The sequence below is a fragment of the Enoplosus armatus genome, chromosome 20 (assembly GCF_043641665.1).
Source record: "Enoplosus armatus isolate fEnoArm2 chromosome 20, fEnoArm2.hap1, whole genome shotgun sequence".
Taxonomy (NCBI): Eukaryota; Metazoa; Chordata; class Actinopteri; order Centrarchiformes; family Enoplosidae; genus Enoplosus; species Enoplosus armatus.
In genome coordinates, this window is record NC_092199.1 from 10,727,020 (window position 1) to 10,749,600 (window position 22,581).

The 22,581-nt window shown below is 43.4% G+C and overlaps 3 protein-coding genes across 3 annotated transcripts; 2 read left to right on the plus strand and 1 right to left on the minus strand.

Moving 5' to 3' along the window:
• The first annotated feature begins 1,655 nt into the window (after nt 1-1,655).
• Nucleotides 1,656-5,858, plus strand: LOC139303303 (tectonic-3-like). Its single transcript, XM_070927072.1, has 14 exons — nt 1,656-1,974; nt 2,540-2,654; nt 2,743-2,840; nt 3,001-3,113; nt 3,221-3,329; nt 3,555-3,667; nt 3,762-3,800; nt 4,026-4,100; nt 4,188-4,307; nt 4,390-4,488; nt 4,593-4,696; nt 4,793-4,940; nt 5,187-5,321; nt 5,428-5,858. The coding sequence occupies exons 1-14, from the start codon at nt 1,656-1,658 to the stop codon at nt 5,671-5,673; spliced, it is 1,833 nt and encodes a 610-aa protein (XP_070783173.1). The 3' UTR covers nt 5,674-5,858.
• mto1 (mitochondrial tRNA translation optimization 1) lies at nt 5,783-11,013 on the minus strand. Its single transcript, XM_070927070.1, has 13 exons — nt 10,952-11,013; nt 9,947-10,143; nt 9,615-9,814; nt 9,378-9,495; nt 8,729-9,027; nt 8,170-8,282; nt 7,850-8,040; nt 7,536-7,666; nt 7,222-7,426; nt 6,743-6,914; nt 6,541-6,650; nt 6,244-6,401; nt 5,783-6,056 (listed from the first exon to the last, which is right to left on the minus strand). Exons 2-13 carry the CDS (start codon nt 10,134-10,136, stop codon nt 5,886-5,888), a joined length of 2,058 nt encoding a protein of 685 aa, XP_070783171.1. The 5' UTR covers nt 10,137-10,143; nt 10,952-11,013; the 3' UTR covers nt 5,783-5,885.
• Nucleotides 11,014-12,023: 1,010 nt separating this feature from the next.
• LOC139303299 (ataxin-2-like protein) lies at nt 12,024-22,565 on the plus strand. Its single transcript, XM_070927067.1, has 23 exons — nt 12,024-12,194; nt 13,284-13,323; nt 13,919-13,975; nt 14,298-14,369; nt 14,556-14,718; nt 15,189-15,310; nt 15,605-15,696; nt 16,051-16,299; nt 16,617-17,038; nt 17,145-17,231; nt 17,322-17,435; nt 17,614-17,694; nt 17,801-17,862; nt 18,449-18,807; nt 18,929-18,998; nt 19,349-19,483; nt 19,666-19,729; nt 20,050-20,231; nt 20,435-20,576; nt 20,744-20,853; nt 21,248-21,427; nt 21,542-21,713; nt 21,824-22,565. Exons 1-23 carry the CDS (start codon nt 12,070-12,072, stop codon nt 21,871-21,873), a joined length of 3,150 nt encoding a protein of 1,049 aa, XP_070783168.1. The 5' UTR covers nt 12,024-12,069; the 3' UTR covers nt 21,874-22,565.
• The last annotated feature ends 16 nt before the right edge of the window (nt 22,566-22,581 follow it).

The following is a 22,581-nucleotide window of genomic DNA, read 5'->3' on the forward strand; positions in this document are numbered from 1 at the left end:
ACTAAGCATCTCATGAGGAAAAACAATAAGGTCAAGAAATCAGCCTATTTATCCATAGTGTCATGGATACCAAACGTTGTGTACTATATTTCAGAGGCTTTGTACAAACACTAATTCTCTGTTTGAGTGAAGATAAAATGACACTCAGGAATGTGATTTAATCTACTTACACTCTCCTCACATGAGCTTGTGGATGTACCCCCCCAGGGACGTGGCTCAGGCAGGGTCACAGTCATACCATTAAAGTAGTAGTAGCTCACCAGGTTTGGCATTGCGTGCCATGTAGGTAGCCTTTACACATGATCTGGATGGAGAAATGAAGGCAGGATTTACAAAAAACAATACAGAGAACAGATTAACTGATGAGACATTTGTTGTTGGCATTGTATGGTGAAACTTCATAACTCTCAGGGTAACCATTCTCTTCAGAAGATTAAGACCTAAGACATATATTTGGGGAAATGGATATGTACATACTGAAAGGATTGAAACAAACATCTGTTCACGAGGTCGAGACCGATGAGGTTGTACACCAACCACGCAGGGTCACCGTTTTTGCATTGCCATTTTTCAAAACACACACATTTGTGTAAAATCAAAAAACAGAAAAAGTTTTTATGGAGAATTTGCTGTATTTACATGCTAAACTGTAAGTCAGGCATTTTAGTGCTGATGTGTAATGTGTATGGGTTAATAGCTCATCGTAGCTCTGGTCCATCTATCGCAGGAACTGGATTTGTATGTTCTGACATGTCAGACCTTGTTGGAAGCTTCAAGTGGGTCGAGAAGCACAAAATATCTTTTTAGCAAAAGCTACAGGACATACAGTCTTTTTGAAGCTGATATTCTGAAGACAAAAGCAGCTGTCTGAGTACTGCTTTGAGGTAGGTGGCGATGAGGAGGTCTGAGGGGTCAGGATGAAAAGTCCAGATGGAGTCCCAGTGTGGTGTGTAGCTGCAGTCACACCTCTTCCTGCTTGTTTCTCCTCTCCTGTCTTTATCTAACCCTAGTGGGTCAGTACTTCTGTTATAAATGTTACAAATTACAAATATAGAAACATGGAGTATAAGTGGAAAAAAGAGTTTATGTTATTGGATTCTACAAATATTTTACTAATAATGAAGTTATATTTGTACTCAAAAGTCGTCAAACAAAACATGCGTTGGAAAACAAATCAGATGTGCAAACTGACCTCTCCAACCTCTTTATTTTATTTATTTTTCCTCCTTGTTGTCTTGTTCTGTTTTTTAGTTGTTCCTCCTCTCAGATTGTGGCATTTATGGCTCTTGGGAGACTGATTGATTACATGCATTTAACAACTGTCTCTTCTCTTTTATGGGTTTTACGGTAGTGACATGATATCTTAGAAACGGAAGTCGTCATGACAACTTCCTTGGTAACAAGACGCCTGGTCTTCGGTGTGTTTATTCTAGCATGTTTAGCTAGATGCATCCATGGAAAACATTTTCTGAACTTATTATTTAATTTTAACGTTGTTTAATTTTATTGTACGCGTTTATGGGTCTGACGTTGTAACGAGCGAAGCAGGAGAGCTAGCTAACTGCCAAGATAACCTTAGCTATAACTATATGTAAAGTTAGCAAACCAGCTAGCTAGTCCTCGCACCGTTGACCGCACCATGTCTCTTTGACGAAATGAATTCCCGCCAGTGGTGTCGTTCAATTCAGATATTTATCGTCTTGTGTGGACGTTTGGCTCACACAGCCACAGAATCAGGGGTCTCTTCGACCGTCACTTCCAGCCCTACGAATGGGGAGGCTTTCAGCTCTGCAACCCCAACCCCGGGCGGTACAGGTACAACGGACTCCACCAGTGTCGGCACCACTGAGGCGGTCACCCTGGACACCTCTCTGGACACCATGGCAACCACGACGCTGACCGTGTCTGAAGCTCCCGCTGTGGTCACTGAAGCCCCCCCCGTGACCACCGTCCAACCTGTGTTGACCTCAGAGGGTAATTTACACCTGCCTCGTGTGATTTTTCATGTCATTAGAAATGTCCACCTACATTTGTTTCCACTCTGCAGCAGCCTTCCCTCCATCTCTGCTCAGGATATGGTGGCTTGTATTTCTCAGGTTTAAAACAGTTTGCCTTTCCTCTGTTGTGCACTGACAGTTGTCTGCTTTAATAGCTGCTGAACTTAAGAAACTATTCATTGATGTGATCTCAGTTTCTAATGGGAAACTCTTAGCTTGTTTAAAGTTAGATGCACTGGAAACCAACCATTAAATCTAATGTAAACATGTAGACATAAAGTAAATATTAGTGATTAAAGTATAGTGTGCAAATGTATAAGTATACACTCTCAACTCAACATTTTGCCTATTTCCGATTAGATTTTGTTAATTTCCAATAAGATATTTTTACATTATTTGCAATCATCTCTATTTAAATGCCTCTTACTCACCGTGTATCCACTGTCTTCTTATGTGTTCTTGTTAAACCAGTGAACCTCGTGACATTCTGTAATTTTACCTTAAACTAACGGAATAACATACACTTTACTGTTGTTATCCAGGTTGTCTCTGTGATTTGACTCCTGATTTCTGTGACATTGGCTGCTGCTGTGACACAGTTGATTGTGGTATTGCCAACTTGAGTATTGTCTTCACTGGATGTCCACAGAAAGCCATGTAAGTCTTCTGCACATGCTCTGAAGTTATAGCACATGAAGCTCTCATATTTGGAATTTTATAACATTTAAACTCTTTTATTTTACAGATCAGGAGTTTGCATCGAGAAATGGCTGATGTTCAGGACTAACGTGGATTCGTCTCTTGTCACTGTGACTGACTCCTTGTTTTGTGTCCGACCTGAAGGTACAGAGATGTAATGAGAATATATTCATTTGAAAACATTGTATCATTCATCTTTGAATTCATTAACAATCATCAGTGCTATTGCTAGGGTAATCATTCACAAGAGCAGCATATAAGTGTCCCCCACTAATGCTGCATTTCTGTAAACCTCTCCCAACAGGTAATGCACCCCAGTCCCCCCCAGCTCTACCTCAGTATCCAGCTTTAGGGGACTCATACCACTTTTCACCATCAGCACCTACAAGCAGCAGCCACAGCAGAGATTTCTACAGGGTAAACAGACATGGTGTTTTTCTGCCCACAATATTGTATCTAAAGTATTAAAAGTAATAAAAGTTTTTGAATAAATTAAATGCTTATAAGACTCTTCATATTTGTAGGTTGATGATGTCATCCAGACATATTTCTCCAGCTCGTCTGTTCAGGGTTTCCTTCGTCAGCCATCTGCAGGGGCTGCTGCTGCGTTCTGTAACAACCGCAACCCTGCAAGTAAGTAAACGTTAAACTGTTGAGTATCGCAGTGTAGCAGAGTTTCCCAAACCTCTTCAATTCCAGACCTGCCATCTAGGTAAAGTTGTGTATCAGAGACTTCCCGCTCTAACTCCTGAGCCACAGTCGCCCACATGTGTAGTATAGTGTACCTGTATATCACATCCATATTAACCACTATAACTCTTTTTTTCTTTTTTATTTGATGTTGTCCTCTGCTTGCAGAGTTCTTGAGGTCTGTGTCTCTGTCTTGTACCCGCAAGTTAACTCCTCAGTCATGCACCACAGACCCAAATCTCAACGCCCGCTCCTACTTCTCCGACCTGAGTCTGATCAAGGTCAGCGAGTCTGCCTGCTCTAAATGCTTTTATGTATGTACTAACTGGTGAGATTTTCCCAGCTGATAGGCTAACATCAATATATTCATTACAGATTCCGATAGTGGAGACGGCACAAATGTCTGACTTTCTGGTAAGTCACCGATTGAACATACAGCTCAAAGCCATGCATGGAATTAGTAGAAACGCCTCTGCACGAGTTGATCAACAGTCAGCCTACAAAATCAGCTGACAGTTCTAGTATGTGGGCCTTTCTCCTGCATGTCATGAGGTCAAACCACATACCTGTATCTGTAGCATAAAAAAAAGGATGTGTTTTTTCTTCCAAAGTAAGGAGCTGTACTAACTACTGTTTCAGATCCCAGTTACTCCCCTGTCTGACTTGCCTGCACCAAGTGAACAAAATAACTCCTGTGTCAATGTGGTGAAAAAGGTGAGTAGATGAAACTGTGTTTTTCCCGCCATAATTGTTTCCTAAATCACAAATCTGTCAAACTCAGTTCCCCTGACTCTCCTGCAGGTGGAGTTTGTCATAGGATACACCGGCAGAGGGGAACTCACATATGCAACAGTGAATGTAGTCTTAGTTCACACGGATCCAAATCAGTTGCTGTTGCAGACACACTCTGTACAGTTCCAGGTAGCCTGTTAAAGCCACAGATTTCAGCACTAAACTAGCTAAGGATCCAAACTCTCAGATTAATGCCATTTCTTTCTTCTAGCTGGCGACACCCAGCCCCACTCCAGGAGGACCGACCCCTGCAGTCGGACTCAGAGCGGGATCTCCTGTCATTGGTCGCTTTGATGGAGAAGTGAAGCCTGTATCCTCACAAACAACATCATCTTTAAGTTGTTAGGTTATATTGTCTTTTATCCAGCTAGCTTTGAGTCACGCAAGCATCACGGTTCCTTGACAGTGAGTCAGCTGACCACATTGGAGTTGTCTCAGAGTGGGGAGTGTCCCTCTGACCCCAGCAGACGAGCACCCATCCTCTTCACACACAACACCATCACTGGCTGCACATTCAGGTGAGTCTGCACTATCATCTCTAGTTTTAATGTTTCTGACATGAAGAGTGGTGGTGCATCTTCCACGTCATTTCACTCTCTCCTTGTGCTGCTTAGTTCCCCATCTAGTGACTGTTCAGAGCTGCGTTCCCAGATTTACGGGATCCTGCAGGGACTTGCTACTCCTGATGTGATCGCCATGAACTTGGGCTCCCAACCGGACTGGACGCGAGTCATCACCCAGGAGTGTCCTGTCGGCCTGCAGGTACATCTGAATCAGGAATTTGAAGTAATTTAATAAAGAAAGTTCAATAACTTTGTTTTTGGATTAGCTGAAACGTAACATTGTGGCCTAACACAGTTACTGCTGTGTGCCTGTGTACAGTAGCACTTGGAAATCATTAGACTTGAATAAACATGAAGTCTGACCCGGACTATTTTGGATATCTTGGAAGTAGTTGTATTAAAAGACCAGCGGTTTGAATCTCTAACCTTGTGTCCCCTCTCTCAGGAAACATGTGAATCAGGCTGCGTCCTCCCCAACTCTCTCTCTATTCGAGTGCTGTGGGCTCGCCAGGGTCTCTTAGACCTTCCCCAGAGCTACATCCTGGGGGCCAAATACCTTTTCCAGTGTCAAAATGTCAAGGTAGGCTCATATACTCTCTCATTGTGAGGCCAGCATAAAAACTTCTTCTTTTCTGTGCATCACATTATGAAAATGTCTATATACTCTTCTGCCATCTTTTCCTCAGTGTCCTCTGTCGTCCCCTTTCGCTCTAACCACCCAAGTGACGTTTGTGGATACTACAGTTTACCCAGGACCCCCCAGGGGCTTGCCCCAGCCTGACTGGAAGTTTCCATTTGGATTCTTCACTAGAGGCACTGCTGAGCTGGACGGGCACATTGTTATTAGCGGCAGTGACTCTGAGAAGGTCACATGGAGTTTAATGCTGTTCACGGTAACGTTACTAACAGGATTAGAATTCTTCACCAGGTAGTTGGATAACTGACAGTGGAAGCAGATAGGGAACTTTTGAACACTTGAGGGCTTCTTGTCATGAGGAGAAAGCAGTTGTATATGAAAGAATGTTTACTACGTCATTTTATTTTGTTTATTTTGAAAATGCTAAAACACCATAATTTATTCTTTTGTACATTTTCAGGAATAAATAGATTTTATACAGATAAAGACATTTTGCGAGTCGTCATTTCACTGAGGTAAAGCTGCGTTTCTTGCACACAGCTCCTCTTCTCTCTCCTCCTTTTGGTCCGGTTGGTTTCTATGTGTTCTTCTCTCCTTTTGTCCTGCATGCCGTATGTAGTTGAGGAGGTGGACGATTGCAGCTGGAGTTATACCTTGCAAACGTGTAGCAGCACCCAGCTGGAGGATAATGCATGGGATTAGTTGCATATTCATCTGTTTTTTTATGTTACAGCACAAACAGTTACTGAAATATAAGCTCTTCTGCAGGTACACAAAAGCCATTACCATTTTCAAATCAAGGAAATATTAAAAAGAACAAAAAGTTGTTGGCAGCGATAAATATACTCTGAATGTGCAGACTCACAGTGCTGGGTCGAGCTCGGTCCAAAATCTCTCTGACTTCCCGAGACAGAGACACCGGCAGAGACAAATAGTCTATGTCCTGGGGGAGAGACATGTTCTCCTCCTTCTGAATCCTCTCAATCTCTTTCTTCTGTAGGTCACAGTGAGGCTTGTACACGGCTAAATAACAGGAGTGATTGAGAAAGAATGAACTATGTTATGGTGTGACAATGAATTTATCACAGGTGTTCATTCCTACAGCTCATGAAGGCAAGGTTCCCCTTTCCTGTTGCCTTGAAATGCCAAAATCAGTTTTTACCCTCTATCTTGAGTCTTTGTGAGAATTCCACATAAGGTGAAAGGCACTCTGGGAAGGCAGATGCCAACATTTCAAAGGACACATCGTTGTACTGCAGCACATCCATACCACTGAAAGAGAAGCCACAAAGTAACAGTCAAACCAAAATTTGCCCCCAGATGTATTTTTGACTGAATCTTGAGATTAAATATTTGTCACTAACGTCAGTAAGGTGCTCTTGGCCTCACTCATACGGATATCGGGCATCTTTTTTCTCCAGTTGGGGGTGGACAGAGTGAGAGCCTGAAGGGCTGCCAGTGCATCCTGCAGACTGTCCCTAACTCTCACAGCCTCCTGGTAGCGCAAGGAGGACACACATCCCACCTCCTCAAAGCCTGACAGAGGAAAAAGTTAATGAGGAGAAAAACTAAAAGACAGAAAGTAGAACAACAGCCTGTGGGACCCCACACAGTATTTATACACAGTATTTCACCCAATACCTTGATATTGAAATAATGTGTTGATATTTTAAGGAATTACTGTTGCAGGGGATGTTTATTTAAAAAAAATCAATAGTAATGTGTACACGACAACCAAGGTAGAGGTAGAGATCATTTTTTATTACACTCAGCTAGAACAATAGGCTCAAAAATGTGTGCCATTTTATCATAAATCTGGCTGCATCAAAGATTAACGCCCTACCTTTCAGAGTGAGGCGGAGGTCCGCGTTGTCTGGCCTCAGAGAGGTTCGAAACTCCGCCCGGCTGGTGAACATGCGGTAGGGCTCTGTAACACCTCGACTCACCAGATCATCAATGAGAACTCCAATATAACTCTCTGTCCGAGACAATGCCACTGCAGGCATGCAGAGTGCCCAGCGGGCAGCATTCGCCCCCGCCCACAGGCCCTGCACAGACACACAACCGTTTTCCTCCTCTGTTATTAAGGAAAGCTGTTTCAGTGTAATATGGCCCACAATAATTGTTTGATGTAGTGTACAGGAAAAAAGCAGCTACCTGTGCAGCAGCCTCCTCGTACCCCGTTGTTCCGTTGATCTGACCGGCCAGAAAAAGACCTTGGGTGCTTCTCACCTGCAGGGCAGGGCTCAGCTGAGTGGGACACACAAAGTCATACTGCACACCATAACCTGGACAAATATCATAAGAAACATTTCACTGTCAGATCCATTAACTGCAGGTAATCAGGAAATGTCAATACAGTATTACATCAACAAAGGACTGATTGAGCTGTGGCTTATAATTTCAGGACTTTTAGATGTGCCATAAATCGATTGTTACTATGTAGATCACACAGGGTTCAGGCAGCGTACCAGGGGCGTGGATCTCAGCTCTGTGCATGGCAGGGATTTCTCTGAGGAGGCGGAGCTGCGTGTCAGGGGGCATGGTCATGGTCAGACCCTGAGGGTACAAAAGGTCAGAGGTCACCCCCTCGGGCTCCAGCCACACCTGGTGCTTCCGGCCTGGAAAGCGAAGCACTCGTGACTCAATGGAGGGGCAGTATCTGTGAGACACAAGGGCTTGAATTGTTAGTTTTGAATTTCAGAGCACACTGTACAATGTCTAACATTTACGTCATGTGTTAGTGAGTGTGTGTGTGTGTGTGTGTGTGTGTGTGTGTGTGTGTGTGTACCTGGGACCCTTGGTGTCTTGCTGTACGTGACTGTTGAGATGAAGACTCTCCCTCACCACTCTCTCGACACCAGGAGTAGTATAGGTCAGGTAGCAAGGCAGCTGCTCCTCAGGCTTAAGAAGAGTTTAGTTTCAAAATAAGGCATTCATTAGAAAGGATTCAATTAAAGGATTTAAAGTCCTTTGCACTTTTTAGATCTTCTACACTAATGAAACTATGACGCTTGACAATGACAATCTTTGAAAGTGACACGTCTTTATACTTGATGAACCCTTTACCTCATATATCAAGTAAACATACTAAACAATTGTTGGTTATAGCTTCTCAAATGTTAAGATTTGCTGCTTTAATATCACTGTAAAGTAAAAACCTTTTTCTTTTTTGATTACTGGTGAGACAAAATGAGCAACTTCAAGACATCACTTTGGGCTTTATTTCATTATCTTTGGTGAATGAAGATCATGTTTGTGTTAATTTTTCTGTTGTAATATTTAATACTAAACAATTAATTAATTAATTAAAAAAGGTACTTGGGAAAAGTACTTCACATCAACTTTACCTTGCAGCGTGTGCGTGTATTAAGGAAGCTGAATGGAGTCGGATGACTGTCAGGAGGGTGAAGGTCAGCCAGGGAAAGGTCCACTGAATCCTTCACAATCCTGGGAGGGGTACCAGTCTTCAGTCTGCCTATCCTTAGCCCCAGCCTCTCCCTCAGTGTCTGGGACAGCCCTGCACTCGACGGGGCATCCCCTATCCGTCCCCCGGGGGATGTGGTCTGGCCCATGAAGAGGGAGCCAGACAAGAAGGTACCAGTAGTAAGAACCACGGAGCTGGCTGCGATCGGGTGGTTTCCATTCGCTAAGAAGATGTCAGAAGTTAAAAATTATAAATATAAATATACATTGGAACATTTTGAAAGTGCATTTTATTGGTTGGCACATTTGTTAGAGATCTATATCTGTTGTCAAACAATCCAAATTCCCTAAAAAATCTGTCTGACATTTACAATTTAGTTATAATAATAATGAATACAATGAAAATGTATCTGAATGTTTGAACAGAGTAGTATAATATATCATTGGTTAGTTTCCTACTAAACTGACAAATAAACAAGTAAAGACATACCAGCCATGACTTATATATTTATTTAAACTCTAATGGTAATAGTAGGATAGAAAGGTAAACATTGGCAAACATTCGCTCCCTACCCAGACGTATCCCGGTGACTCTGTGGTGTCCGGGCTCCTCTGGGTTTGGTTCTGTTACCAGCAGCTCCTCCACTGAGCCCTCCAACACCGTCAGCCTGGGAGTGGACAGCAGCTCAGACTGAATGACAAACAGCAGAGACACATAGTTAATCACATTTTTTTAATTCATTCAGAGAAAAAATCTGTTATACTAAACGCAGAAAATGAAACCTTCCTTTACAACTGTGTATAAGATACCTGGATAAATTCGCGGTAGCGCTGGCGGTCCAGCTGGGCCCTCGGGCCCCACACAGCAGGGCCTTTCCTACGATTCAGGATGGAAAAATGGATCCCAGCCCAGTCTCCTGCTCGACCACACAGCCCATCCAGGGCATCTACCTCCCTCACAAGCTGGCCCTTCCCTACTCCTCCCAGAGACGGGTTACAGGACAGGGCACCTAGAAAGAAAAAAAGTTCAAATCAAATTCATCACCTCTATGTATTGCCAACACCTTGGCACATATTAAAAAGCACTAAGAGGAAAATAAGCTTTGCGTGAACTGTCTCTTTAATGAAGCCCTTCCTCTCACCGATGGTGTGTATTTTCTGTGTGACCAGGAGTGTCTCAGCTCCCACTCTGGCTGCTGCAGCCGCCGCCTCGGTCCCTGCATGACCCCCACCCACGACAATGACATCATACTGCTGCCGGGCAAGGTGACTGGCACGTCTGGAAACCAGTACCAGGAAATTGTGCAGGGTGGGGAGCTTCTTTGTCAACATGTGAGATCTGTAGAGTGAGAGTTACATGGTCAGAAATGTGGACATGGTGACTTTTTTAATGGGAGCGGTACAGAGTGAGGGTAAAACTGCTTTAATCTTTAGTTAAATAGGACATACTTGATGCTACAATGGGATGGAATCAAATATTTGTGTCTATGTGTTTTTTTTTTTAAAGTGTAGAGGTATACACAGTAAGGTTTACTAGTATCAGTACATGCTTAAATGATTCCTCTTGAAGTGTTTTTACTGCATCATGCTTGACAGGTAACAATTATTTTGAGATTTAAATTGATCTAAATAGTTTTTGTACTGCAGCTAATGTACACATATGTATGTATAATAAATTGCTGGAGAGACCCTTAAATTTACAAAATACCAACAATACCGCATGCATTGTCAAATTAAATGCCCTTTGAATTATTCATTTAATTTTTCATTAATGAAAATGTGTCGCCATTAAAATCCACTGTACTCTCCATGAATTCTAGCTGATTACAGACACTATTGTTTAGGACATAACTGCCATCTTTCAAGCCTTCAGGATGTGTTTTAATGTCAAATAAACAGTTTATTTGACATTAAAACATAGATTTTCGGCGGAGCAGCACACTGAATGAATGAAATCTGGGCCAGATCATTTCTGTGCAGGTAATGGGTGTTTGTCTACCAAAAGACCACAGCATCCCTTAGAGGTCATAACGTTGATAGTAGTAAGAAATAGGATTGAGACTTAATTTCACAAGCACACGTAACTTACATACTATATTTGTACGAACTGCAACTAACAAACCACCTCATGTATTAAAGGTACTTACAATGTCGGCTGAACACGAAGGATGGATTGTTTAATTTCAACGTCGCTGGCAGAGGAGTGAGAGGAAAAGATAAAGATCTTTGAGAAAGTCCTGCTATGTAACACAAACGCTCTTAACGGAGGCTGCCATGCTGTCTGTAGCTTACAGTCGTAATAACGGGTGTATAGACGCACTGACAAAGTTCTGGCACTAGGTCAAGGCGGTTTGCCTAGGCTTCAGCTGTCCTTATAAATTCCTGAAAGAAATTAAAAAATAAAGTAAGCAACAACACCATTACACATGAAAAGGTGGAAAGAAGAATTATTAAACAAATTTGTGAACAAAACAACACTGATGTTTTGTGTGGTGACTGCCACGTGTACAGTAGAAACCATCCATTCTTGTCTATGTCAGAGATAAATCAGTATCAATCATATATCGATTCAATGCACACATCTTTCCACGTACGCGCGCTCACTAGTAGGTCAAAGGCGCACGCGCACGTCAACGCCCCCTCCCCCTTCCAGCCGGTTTCCAGTCAGCCGCGCGCGGATTGAGTCAAGTGAACCTACCGAGAGGTGGTGTTGACCGACCGCAGCAGGTTTTCATTAAGAAACCTGAAAAATCTAACTTCCTAAGGCAACTGACAGTAACGCTAAGACCTTAATTTTTAACGGAAGGGTCGGCGGTGCCGGAGTTAAGGCGACGCAACAGAGAGAAGAAAGTAAATCCCGGAGGGAAAGCGCCCGAAGTGAGCTTGAGGATCAAAGCTAATGCTAACTCAGCTAGCCATTGCTAAATAATCATACGGAAACTCGTGTCATTTTATTAGTCGCTTGCTTTGACATAACCGCTGTGGTTTCAAAGTAGATAGTTGGGGGAAATTTGTTAAGTTATATATTACATTTAATTAAAATAGCTAAGTGTTTAGCCTTTACATTTTAGGCCACAAGCGACTGGTATTCACTTAGCAAGATTAGCTACAATAGCCAGTCTTACTGAGGTTACACCGGCTCTGCGCTCCGTAGGACAGGCGATATTGCTAAAGATAGTTGGCTTTCAAAGCAACTTCACATCGACAGGTATCAGTGTTTATAAGTTAGCTTAGACTTGGTACTGTCTAAGCCGTGTGCTTCGCAATGCTGAAACAACAGCAGCAACCCGGCTCAGGCGGGAGAAAAGCGTCGAACGGAACCTCGGGCCCCGGTGGTATGTCTTCCCCAGTCAGCGGCATCAACAGCGGGAACAGGACACCGGCTGGGAGGTAAGCGGGTTGGGGATTTCCTGTCAGGACAGTCCGGGGATTGTCCTGTGACTCAGAGGCCTACCGGTTAAAGCGCTGGGTGCTCAGTGGGTGTGTCTCGGAAATAGAGCTTATCTCCAGGCCAATGAGATTAGTTACTGTTAGATTGACAGTGATTGTGGACCAATCAAAATCCTCACATTGACCCGAGGACAAATAAGTGAGGTGGGTCCAAGTTAGGTGAAAGCAAGAAGTAGCAAATCAGCATACAAGCGATACAAAGTTTATCTGGCCTGTCAGTGCTGGAGAAGGTACGTTGATGTTTTGAAAAATATTCAATTTACAACATCACGCCTTTGTAGCAAAGAAAACCCTGATACAGTAACGTTACAATTAACATCGAAGGTGTTTTATGGCCAGTACTAGGTCTGGGACAGGATCTGAAAATCTCTGAGATGAGCGTGTTTACTGAACGCTTGTCTCAGTCTTTGTTTTGTAACCGTGTATGTGACTAGCAGTGATACCATCCCAACGTGCCCATTCTTTATGGAGGGAGCATTTAGCATTCAGATTGATCTCAACCGCTTTATTGAATGTATGAAGATCAAAGTATTTCTCTAATCCACGTTTCCGTTTTTCATCTAAAATGCTGACATGATTTAGATGATGTAGATGCCCCTTTTCCTTTAGTTTGTGGTAAAGATATGTGTGAACCATTCTAAGGATATCAGTAAAACTGAAACGTGTTTTTGAGTTGTTAACCATATTTATTGTTTAAGATTGAAAATAATACTACACATCTCTTTCTTGGAAATACCTCCTTCAGATGCTTATGTTTTTGCTCTTTTGTGGGAGCCTAGCACCTAACACAAGAACATTTGACAGTATTCATGAGGCTTAAATTCATAATGGGTTATTCTAGAGAACAAGTATCCACTGAAGATAGAGATTTTCAGTGCAGTAGGATTGTTGTTTGGGAACTTGTCAAGCCTCTATGTAGGCTTGTCAACTGTGGTACACGACACTGCCTTGTCAGGCTTTGAAAGCCAGTTATACTCCTTTGACTTCTAAACAGACAAAGATGTTTAACCTGTGCTTTTTCTCTCACAGGAACCGTACTTCTGCAAAGCCATCATTCCAGTCATCTCCTGTGAGTATCCTGATCCAGAAAAAGTCAGGCAGCAAACAAACACACACACCATATTGTGAACATTGTCACAAACTAAGGGAGCAAATTCATCACCTTTTTGACTACATATTGGAGGTGTAATAACATGCATAATTGGAGATTTTAAATTATAGACGGGAAATGTGTTTTCTCAAGTGATCGTAATTTATAATATAAGGACATTTTACTCCTGTGTTTACAAACATCACTGATGTAAAACACATTTTATAGAAACAGAAATTATTATGTGATTAAATCAAATTTGATCTGACGACCAGGAATCAACCCATGACAACAGTTCATATGAATATGAGTCAAATGTGGGTTAAACGTCTGTTCAGGACAGTGCATCATAAATGGGTTTCCTGTATAAAAGGGGCTTTAGGAAGTTTCTGTAATTCAGCTCCTCACCTTAGGGTTTCTGCTCCCTGCCTAATTGCATGTAGTGTTCAACACTATCACAATAACAATTTTTTTAGCATCAGACCATGTTCTTTTAGGTGTATCACTGTGATGGATTGTCATGTCTTGGTGAAACTTCTCTGGATGGATTCTTTATACCTTTTTGCATCTGCAGGTGTTCGAGGGTGTGTACAACAATGCCAGAATGCTTCATTTCCTCACAGCTGTTGTGGTAAGTCATTTGGCTTTTTAATCAATGTTCTTCTCAGACCAGGATGATTATTCTAGAAAATGAATGGCTTGCATCCCCCCTTTGACATGTGCTATAATAGTTAGAGGTAACATGTAACCTACCTACTGTAAAGCTGCCTTTTCTATGCTGTGTCTGTCCCAGGCTGTGAAGGGTTACAGCAGCTGGAAGAAGGTTGCTGGTTAAATTCCTTTTTCAATCTGACTGTGAAAAACGAGCATATATTACTTGTGAAGAGACACACTGTACATCCTGTGTCATAGCTACCCCTGATATGAATTAAACAAAATGTTATCTCTCTCAGGGTTCCACCTGTGACATAAGAGTGAAGAATGGCAGTGTATTTGAAGGCATATTCAAGACTCTCAGTTCTCGGGTAAGAAACTCATGTTGAGCACACAGGCATGCACTTGTGTCTGCCAATTTAATGAAGCACTTTAAGTAATGCTATCACTCTAAAGGTAAACTTGTGTCAAGGAAAAATATGGCTTTCTGTAGTTGTTTAATTTCTGTTCTGCAAGTTTACTCAGTCCTTAAATTCTTCCCAATGTTTGGTCCTTAGTGTGAGTTGGCTGTGGACGCTGTACACAAACACAGCAAGGAGGAGGAGGGCTCAACATCAGCTCCGCCACGGAGGGAGGACATTACTGACACTATGATCTTCAGCCCCTCAGATCTAGTGACAATGATCTGCAGAGATGTTGACCTCAACTTTGCCACCAGAGGTACAAACACACACGTGCTGGGGGGCCAGGGTAGCGTGGAAAGAAAGTAATAAAGTTGCATATGGTAGCAAGGACATACAGTTCCTCCTGAAAAAGAAAGCGCTTTGGGTGAAAGTAAGCATTAGATTGTGTTCGTGCTAAGAGCATCTTTGATTTATAGTAAATGGTTTTCCAAAAGTTTTAAATGAGAAAGTGCACAGTTGTAGTAACAAGGAGTAAAGTATCTGTGCTGACTGTATGTTAGGCTTGACTGGTTTGAATTGATCTTGTGGAGGGAAAAGAGAAGAGAAAATAATTGATTTGAAGTCCAGGCTCCCATATTCTGCAATATGGTTAAAAGAAAGCAAATGATAATATAATGTTACGTAATTTAATTGTTTGAACCAGAACCAAAATGCAGGCTGCAGACAAATCCTGCCAAAAGAAACACTTTAAGAATGTGTCATCCTTTTTTTTGTCTTTGATTTTAGACACCTTCACAGACACAGCCATCAGCTCCAGCCGTGTCAATGGAGAACACAAGGAGAAGGTTTTGCAGAGATGGGAGGGAGGAGACAGCAATGGAGAGAGTTACGATCTGGAGAATGATGCAGTGAGTCGCTATGTCTCTTTAACACACACAGAAACACCAACTAACCATCTAATGATATAAATGCCCTTTTTAACTGGTATAATAATATGCACGCTCTGTTACACGTACAGTTTCGTATTCAGTTGATTATTCACATCTCAGTCTTTTGAAACCATTCATCTGCTATGCCACAAGAAATCAATTATTTTTCAAACTATAATAATAAACCACTATTGGTACATTATAAAGTACTATACTATTATTTTCCCACACCATTCATCTCCTTGTGTTTTTTGTTTCCTTTTTCTTCTTCAGTCAAATGGCTGGGATGCCAATGAGATGTTTCGTTTCAATGAAGTGAAATATGGAGTCACGTCAACATATGATTCCAGCCTTTCCATGTATACGTAAGTCTCCATATGGATTCATTGCCTTCAGGAATGTTTGGTAAATAATTATTAAATAGAAGTTGGTGCTTCTTTACTTTGTGGTAAGTTAATTAGGCAATTGAAGGGTATGGGAATGTAATGGCAGCAGTGAGACTTGCATATATATCTTTGGTATTGTATTGAAATGTTATATTTTATTGTGAAATTCCTTTTGGTAGCATCTCTGGTATAATTACTTAATAAAAGAGAGAGTCTGTTGACAGTATTATGGTCTTAAAATAGCAGTTTCCAGGTTTTCACCCTAACCAAATACTATGCCACTCCTGCTGTTTATCAAAAGTTTCCTTGTCCCAACTTTCTCCTGCTGTCCAGCGTGCCACTGGAGAAGGGCAACTCCGAGGTCTTCCGGCAGAGGGAGGCACGCGCTGCTCGCCTGGCTAGTGAGATTGAGTCCAGCCCCCAGTATCGCCATCGTGTCGGCCTGGAAAATGACGAGTGCAAAACTGAGGAGGACAAGTACAGTGCTGTGGTGCGGGATGGCGGAGATCGTGAGAGGGGCCGAGAGAGTCCCCGTGACAGAGAACGCGAAAGGGGCCGAGACAGCCCTGGAGCCAGCAACAGGTGAGAGGGCCCGCTCGTTTGTTGGACATGTAGATAGTAGTGTTTGTCACGTGTTAGTATTAACAACGATGCCTCCGTTCCATTTAATTATTATTGACACCTGTGCTTTTCCTACTGTGACATGTCAAAATGTCACCTGTAAAAAAAGTCTACTACATATTTGTTTTAACCTCCAAGCCATCATCATTCATTTAAGGTCCATTTAGTGGCTTTGAAACTCATCATGTTTCTATGCACCAGTCTGTTTTGATAGTGCAACATGTCTTGTATCACCTATGTGTTGCCCCTGTGTGTGATGTTTTATCTTTCACTTTCAGGGAGGGCAAGTACATTCCATTACCTCAACGTCAGAGGGAGATGAACCGGGAGCGGGAGCGAGCTGAGAGAGGTCCTGGTGGGCCTCCACCCCACAACCGTCTAGGCGGAGGTTATCGCTCCACCCCTCCATCGTCCTCTTCACCCAGACCCCCATTGCCCTCCGCTACTGGGCCCCAGCCTGGCGCCTCCCCATCAGAGAGAAGCAGCCCTCTGTCAGGCAGAGGTGGGGCCTACGCTCCCCACCACCCCCAGGGAAGCCCAAGCCCAGGCCCGGGCTCTCCAGGAGGACCAGCACCCACGCCAGCCTCTGCTTCCGCTGCCCCATCGCCAGCCAGCCCCCCTGCCTCACACGGACACACAGTCCCTCATTCCCACTCACTCCCACACTCTCTGTCGGACGCTGGCAGGCCTGTTAATGGAGGTAAGTGGGTGAACTTGTGTTAGAACGTGTTATATCAGCCTGTGCATGTTTCTAAGGCAGTGTGAATTGAGATGAATTTTAAGGACATTTTCTTTGTGCCTTTCAGTCTCTGTCAGAACATCCCCTAAAGCCCAAAGACCTCCACAGTCGAGCAGAACAGTCCGCACTTCAAACTCACACTCTCAGTCCACAGGTACATTCAGTCAACTGCTGTTAAATTCCTCTTCTATATTATTGATGGATTTTGTCTAACCCTAACCTTTAATTTTCCCTGTCCTTGCAGCAACTCGCTCTCCTAAATCAGGCTCTTCCCAGGACACGCCTTATTTGGATACATCGTCTGTCTCCCTGCCTGCCCAGAAGACGTCTGGCCCCGCCCCTCTCTTCCCTGTCGATGGTACTGTCTCTGTCGCCTTCTGTGTTTTATCGTTTAGAGTTCGAAATCAAAGTCAAGCCCATTTTTTCTGTGATGACGTGATCTGCCTCAATGAGATATGAATCACATTGTGGCAGTAATCGACAGGTATGAATCTAATGAAGCTCTGCAACTAATTTTGTTTGACTCGTCTTTACAGTGAATGAGATCCTTGGCACAGCTGCAATAGTACGCTCGGCCGAGAGCCCCAGCAGCACAGAGGAAAGCAAGAGCAGTAAAGGTGTGTGTACAAGACATACAATCCACTTGTGCCTAGTTGCATGTCCTGTGTGTGTTTTCAAATTTTCTCATTTTCATTAACCTTTGTCCCCTCTCTCCTCCACCAGCTCCCTCAGTTCAGCAAAGGTCGCAGATTGAGGAGCTGCGGAAATTTGGCAAGGAATTCAGGGTAAGAGTGCAGGTGCCTCTCCATGAAGCGTGAAATGAAAAAATCTGTGACCAATCAAGAGGCTGTGACCTGAGACTGATGTTCGATGACTTCCTCAAAAAAAATTCCTCAAAAAAAATGTCTTATTCACTTGTTTGTAACCATTAGCATGTTTCACATGACATTAAATACTAGTTGGCTTGAGAAGACCAGTCAGGACAGTATGCTTATGATGGTATACTCACATTTTATGGAAAGCTTCTTAGTGTAAAGATTAGTTGTACAGTAAGCAGAGACTCTGCTTTCTATAATGCAGTTATTTGAATGCAATGTGTGACTATTTACTGTAGTACCATTATTTTTATTACTGGACTTGTTCTCTGCTTAAGGACATTTACCCAGTGGCTATTGGCCGCTCACTAGATGTGGTAGCTTAAAATTTCAGTAATATTATGATGTTCTCCAGATAAAAAGCTAAAAAAAGGTCTTTGCCATTAGTTGAAAATGTCAGGCTCCATATAATTACATTTATCTGTTTGCTAAATCTTCTTTCCTTCCTTTCTCTTTTTGCCATCACCTCCATCCCTCCTTACGTCTCTTCCATCAGCTCCAGGCGAGTGGAGGCAACTCCAGCTCTCCCAGCTCCCCGGCAGCAGCAACCCCTCCTGCCATCAGTGAGGTCGCCCAACCCGGTGCAGCCACACCCTCGTCATCAGATGCTCACCCTGCTTCAGAGCCCAAAGCCCAGCCTCCGGCTCCCAGTCCTTCCCAGCCCCAACCTCAGCCTTCACCAGCCCCTGCTGAGGACCCCACCAAGGACACCACAACTACACCTGGCGCCACAACAGCCGCCACGACAGCACCCGTTTCAGACAGGCATTCACCAGCTGTCCCGCAGCCAGCCAGGACCCCAGGCAGTGAGGATGCCAGGTCTGAGACAACAGAGCGGCCAGAGGGCGTAGCAGAGTGAGTTTCAATAATTATTAGAGATTCTCATTGTAAAGTATTTGATATAGCTCACTCATGTCACTGTGATTGTCATTTGTTCACAACATTTCTTTCCTTTTTTTTTTTTAATATCTTCCAGCCAAATAAAGAAATCAACCTTAAACCCCAACGCTAAAGAGTTCAACCCTGGCAAAACTCAGATGCCTATGGTAAGCTAATTGATACAACTGATAAATCCTTGAAATGTGAAACAACATCATTGTCTTAAAGCTATAGTATTATATAGTGTTGTAGTAGACTTTCAGGAAAGAGCACTTTAGTAACATGAAGATCAGGGAATGTATTAAAGTGGAGTCAATTTCTTCCCATGACATGAAAGCTACGCACAAAAGAATTTAAAAAAAAGATGAAAAGTACTATTGTTTGGTCCAAATACTTATTTTTATAGTCAAAGACCTGTTGGGTCCGTCCTATATTGACAAACAGAATGTCTTAAAACCACCTGTGCTTAGCTAAGTGACATGCAGATTTATTTACCTCTGGTTGTGTTATCGTACAGACAAAGCCCAACACTGCGCCCACCCCTCCTCGGCCAACTCCTCCAAGCCCAGTGGTCCTTCAGCACCCAGGCGGACAGGGGCCACTCTACAACACCCCCTACCTCTCCTATGTATCACAGATCCACTCTGTGCAGGTACCTGATTCAAAAACGTTTTTATATGTATTGTAACTAACTAATAATTAATTTTCCTTCAAGACATGGAAAATCTGCCTAATTTGAATTAAAAATGACTGAAGTGATTAATCGCTGATCAAAATTTATGCCAATTAAGTTTATTTTGATCGACCTCTTGATTGTTTCTTTCTTTCTTTCAGCCCCCACCAATGTACCAGTACACCATGTCTACAGTCAGCCAGGGAAAATACCCCAGGACCAAAGGTGAATGCAGTGTTTTTCTCTGGTGCTGCATGTCTGTGGTTTTAATTTGTTGTTTCAATTTCAAATTTTGTGCTACTAAAATGAATGTCCTGTCAGCTCATGTCAAAAGCATGAAATCCCCTTCACAGAACATAGTGCTGACAATAGAGCCTTTCAGTTTAACCTTGACCATGATGTCAATGTTCCTGTACTGACAGTGTACACATCAACACATCAACTTTACAAAATAACTTTTGAGATTTGATTTGAACATTTTAAAACAGCTTCTTGCTTTAAGTGTATCTCTGTGTTGTAACATGTCATGTTTTTCCCTCCACCAGGCTCAGTAGTGGCTCAGCGCTCTGACCATGGTACTTCAGCAGGCCCCATGTTGCAAGCTGCAACATCAGCAGTGGGGGCCCCACTGGTAGCATCCCCCTACCCTCAGTCCTACCTTCAGTACAACCCACAGCAGTACAGCCAGCAGCAGGTCATCCAGGCCATGACACCCTACCCTGGACAGGTAGTACGTCCACCCTCTAACCCCTTTTTATAATTCTGGTTTTAAATGCTTAGCAGAATGTTTATCTGATTATCAAATTCTGAGAGTTTATCATTCAACAGAGGTAAAAACAGCCACGTAAAGCTCCCAGGTACCTCCACATTTATAACAAATAATAAATAAAAAATTGCTTGTTTGTTCCTCTCTTCTCTCCCCCTCTCCAGCCAATGTACTCCATGCTGCAGGGTGGAGCCAGGATGATAGGTCAAGGTGGTGGTCCCCACCCACAAGCCCTGGGACCCCCAGGAGGCCCCCAGTTCCCTTCACAGGGAGACGGACCTCAGGGACCACAGCAGGGTATCTACGGTGAGCGGAACTAAATGGCCTGATGAAGACCTAGTGTAGAGACATTGAAAGGAAGCATTTCACTATTAGTAAATGTCATACTTCTACTAAGAGTCTCACAATATATTGACAGTAAAACAACGGTATAAAGCATTACCTTGACACTGATTATCTCTTTTTCTGTGTAGCTCCACAGTCCTTCTCCCACCACTCGGGTGCAGTTCATCAGCCCCAGCCCTCCAGTACCCCGACAGGCAACCAGCCCCCTCCCCAGCACGCTGCACCCAGCCCTGGACAGGTGAGATTTCCCAAAATATACCAAGACACATTTACTGTGTCCCAATTCTGAGGCAGGATCCTCCAAAGTCTAGATTTCTAGATGAACTACATTATAACAGGTGACCAGCCTGGATGATTTCAGAAAGCCTCCACCACAATGATACTGAACTACTGAAATGTGTAAGAAAAAACATTTGTTGTCAATCGTGTGAAGTTAAGGGCTTGTGCACAGTAAATTGTGGTGTTACGGAAGGCCAAGAGGAGTGCAAAAACACTACAACTAACACTACTTTGTCTCATTTGGTGAGAGGGTGCCTGTGTAGCCTGGCCTTCAGGGGATCCAGCCTCTGGGACACAGGTATTGTGATAAATTTATTATCCTAACATGTTGATGTTGTGATCTCTCCTTTCAGAATGCCCAGTCAGGCCCACAGCCCCAGTCCTTGTACCACTCAGGTCCCCTGTCAGCACCCACCCCACCCAACATGCCGCCTGGCCACACGTCTCCACAGGGCTCTTACCCCATTCAGGGCTACAGCATCCACAGCCACCAGGGCATCCCACCAACGTATCCCCTGGGACAGATAGCACAGGTATGGAGCCACTGTGCTGCTACTTTTTCTGCTGTTTAGCACGAAAATGTGATCATTTGTTGCTTCATTTATCTTGATTTAAAACCTGATTTTGTCAATCTCCTGGCCCCCCAGGCCCACGTACAGGGAGCCATGTCGGGTCCCCACCACTCAGGGGGCCACGGTCAGCCCCAGTTAGTGATGTTGCAGCCGCCCCCTCAGCAGGGCCCTGGCTCGGTGCCCCAGCACCCCCAGCACGGACCTCAGCAAGGAGCACACCAACACTTTTACATAGGACATCCACAAGGTACGAATCACAGTGCCAAATAAATCCCTTGACCTGTCAAAGAAAATGTGACCATCTGTGGTTTGAAGTGTAGCATTTATAGTTTGTTGTTTTTTGTTTGCCTCCCACAGCAATGCAGGTACAAACACACCCTGCTCCCTTCCATCCGCCTGGAAACTAAACCCCATCTGCTCCCTCCCCCCTTCCTCCCAAACTGTTCCCAGGAATGAGCCCCAACATCCCCACTGCCTGCTGGATGTGAGGCCCAGACTGAACGCGACTCATAAAAAACTAACAGACAGGATCGTACAGACGAGAGAGGAGGACAAAGTCTCACAGCACCTTATTCTTCTGCTGTAATGTTCTTCATTGGTACAAACCTCAGTGTCAGCCCCAGACGAGGAAGACTTTTTTAATGCTAATGATAAAGGTGGCAGACGACCGTAGCGGTGTCCGAACCCTGCTGCCATCCTGCTCTCCTCTCCAACTTCTTCCGTTTTCAGAGACATGAGGCACCTTGCTGGGCGGACCAGTCGGAGAGGAAAAGACACGGATGGAAAAACAGCAGCAGACACTTTATCTTCCAGCAACGTGTTTTAAGCCTTGTGGGGTTTTGTAAGTACCATGACACAAATGGGAAACACAGACTGTCGCGAGATTCTCAGCATGAAAGGAGGGATTTGAAGAGGAGGGGATTTTTAGCAAATCGTTTTTCTTTTCTTTTTCTTTTTCTTTTTTTTTTAACTCGATCCAGTAGTTAAAACCACCCCTTTGCCCTTCTTCTCTCCTGTAGGAAAATATAATTAATAAAAATGGACAAGACAAAAAAAATATTAAAACAACAATGACCAAAAAATAAAGTTTTCAACTCAACTACAAAGATTTGTTT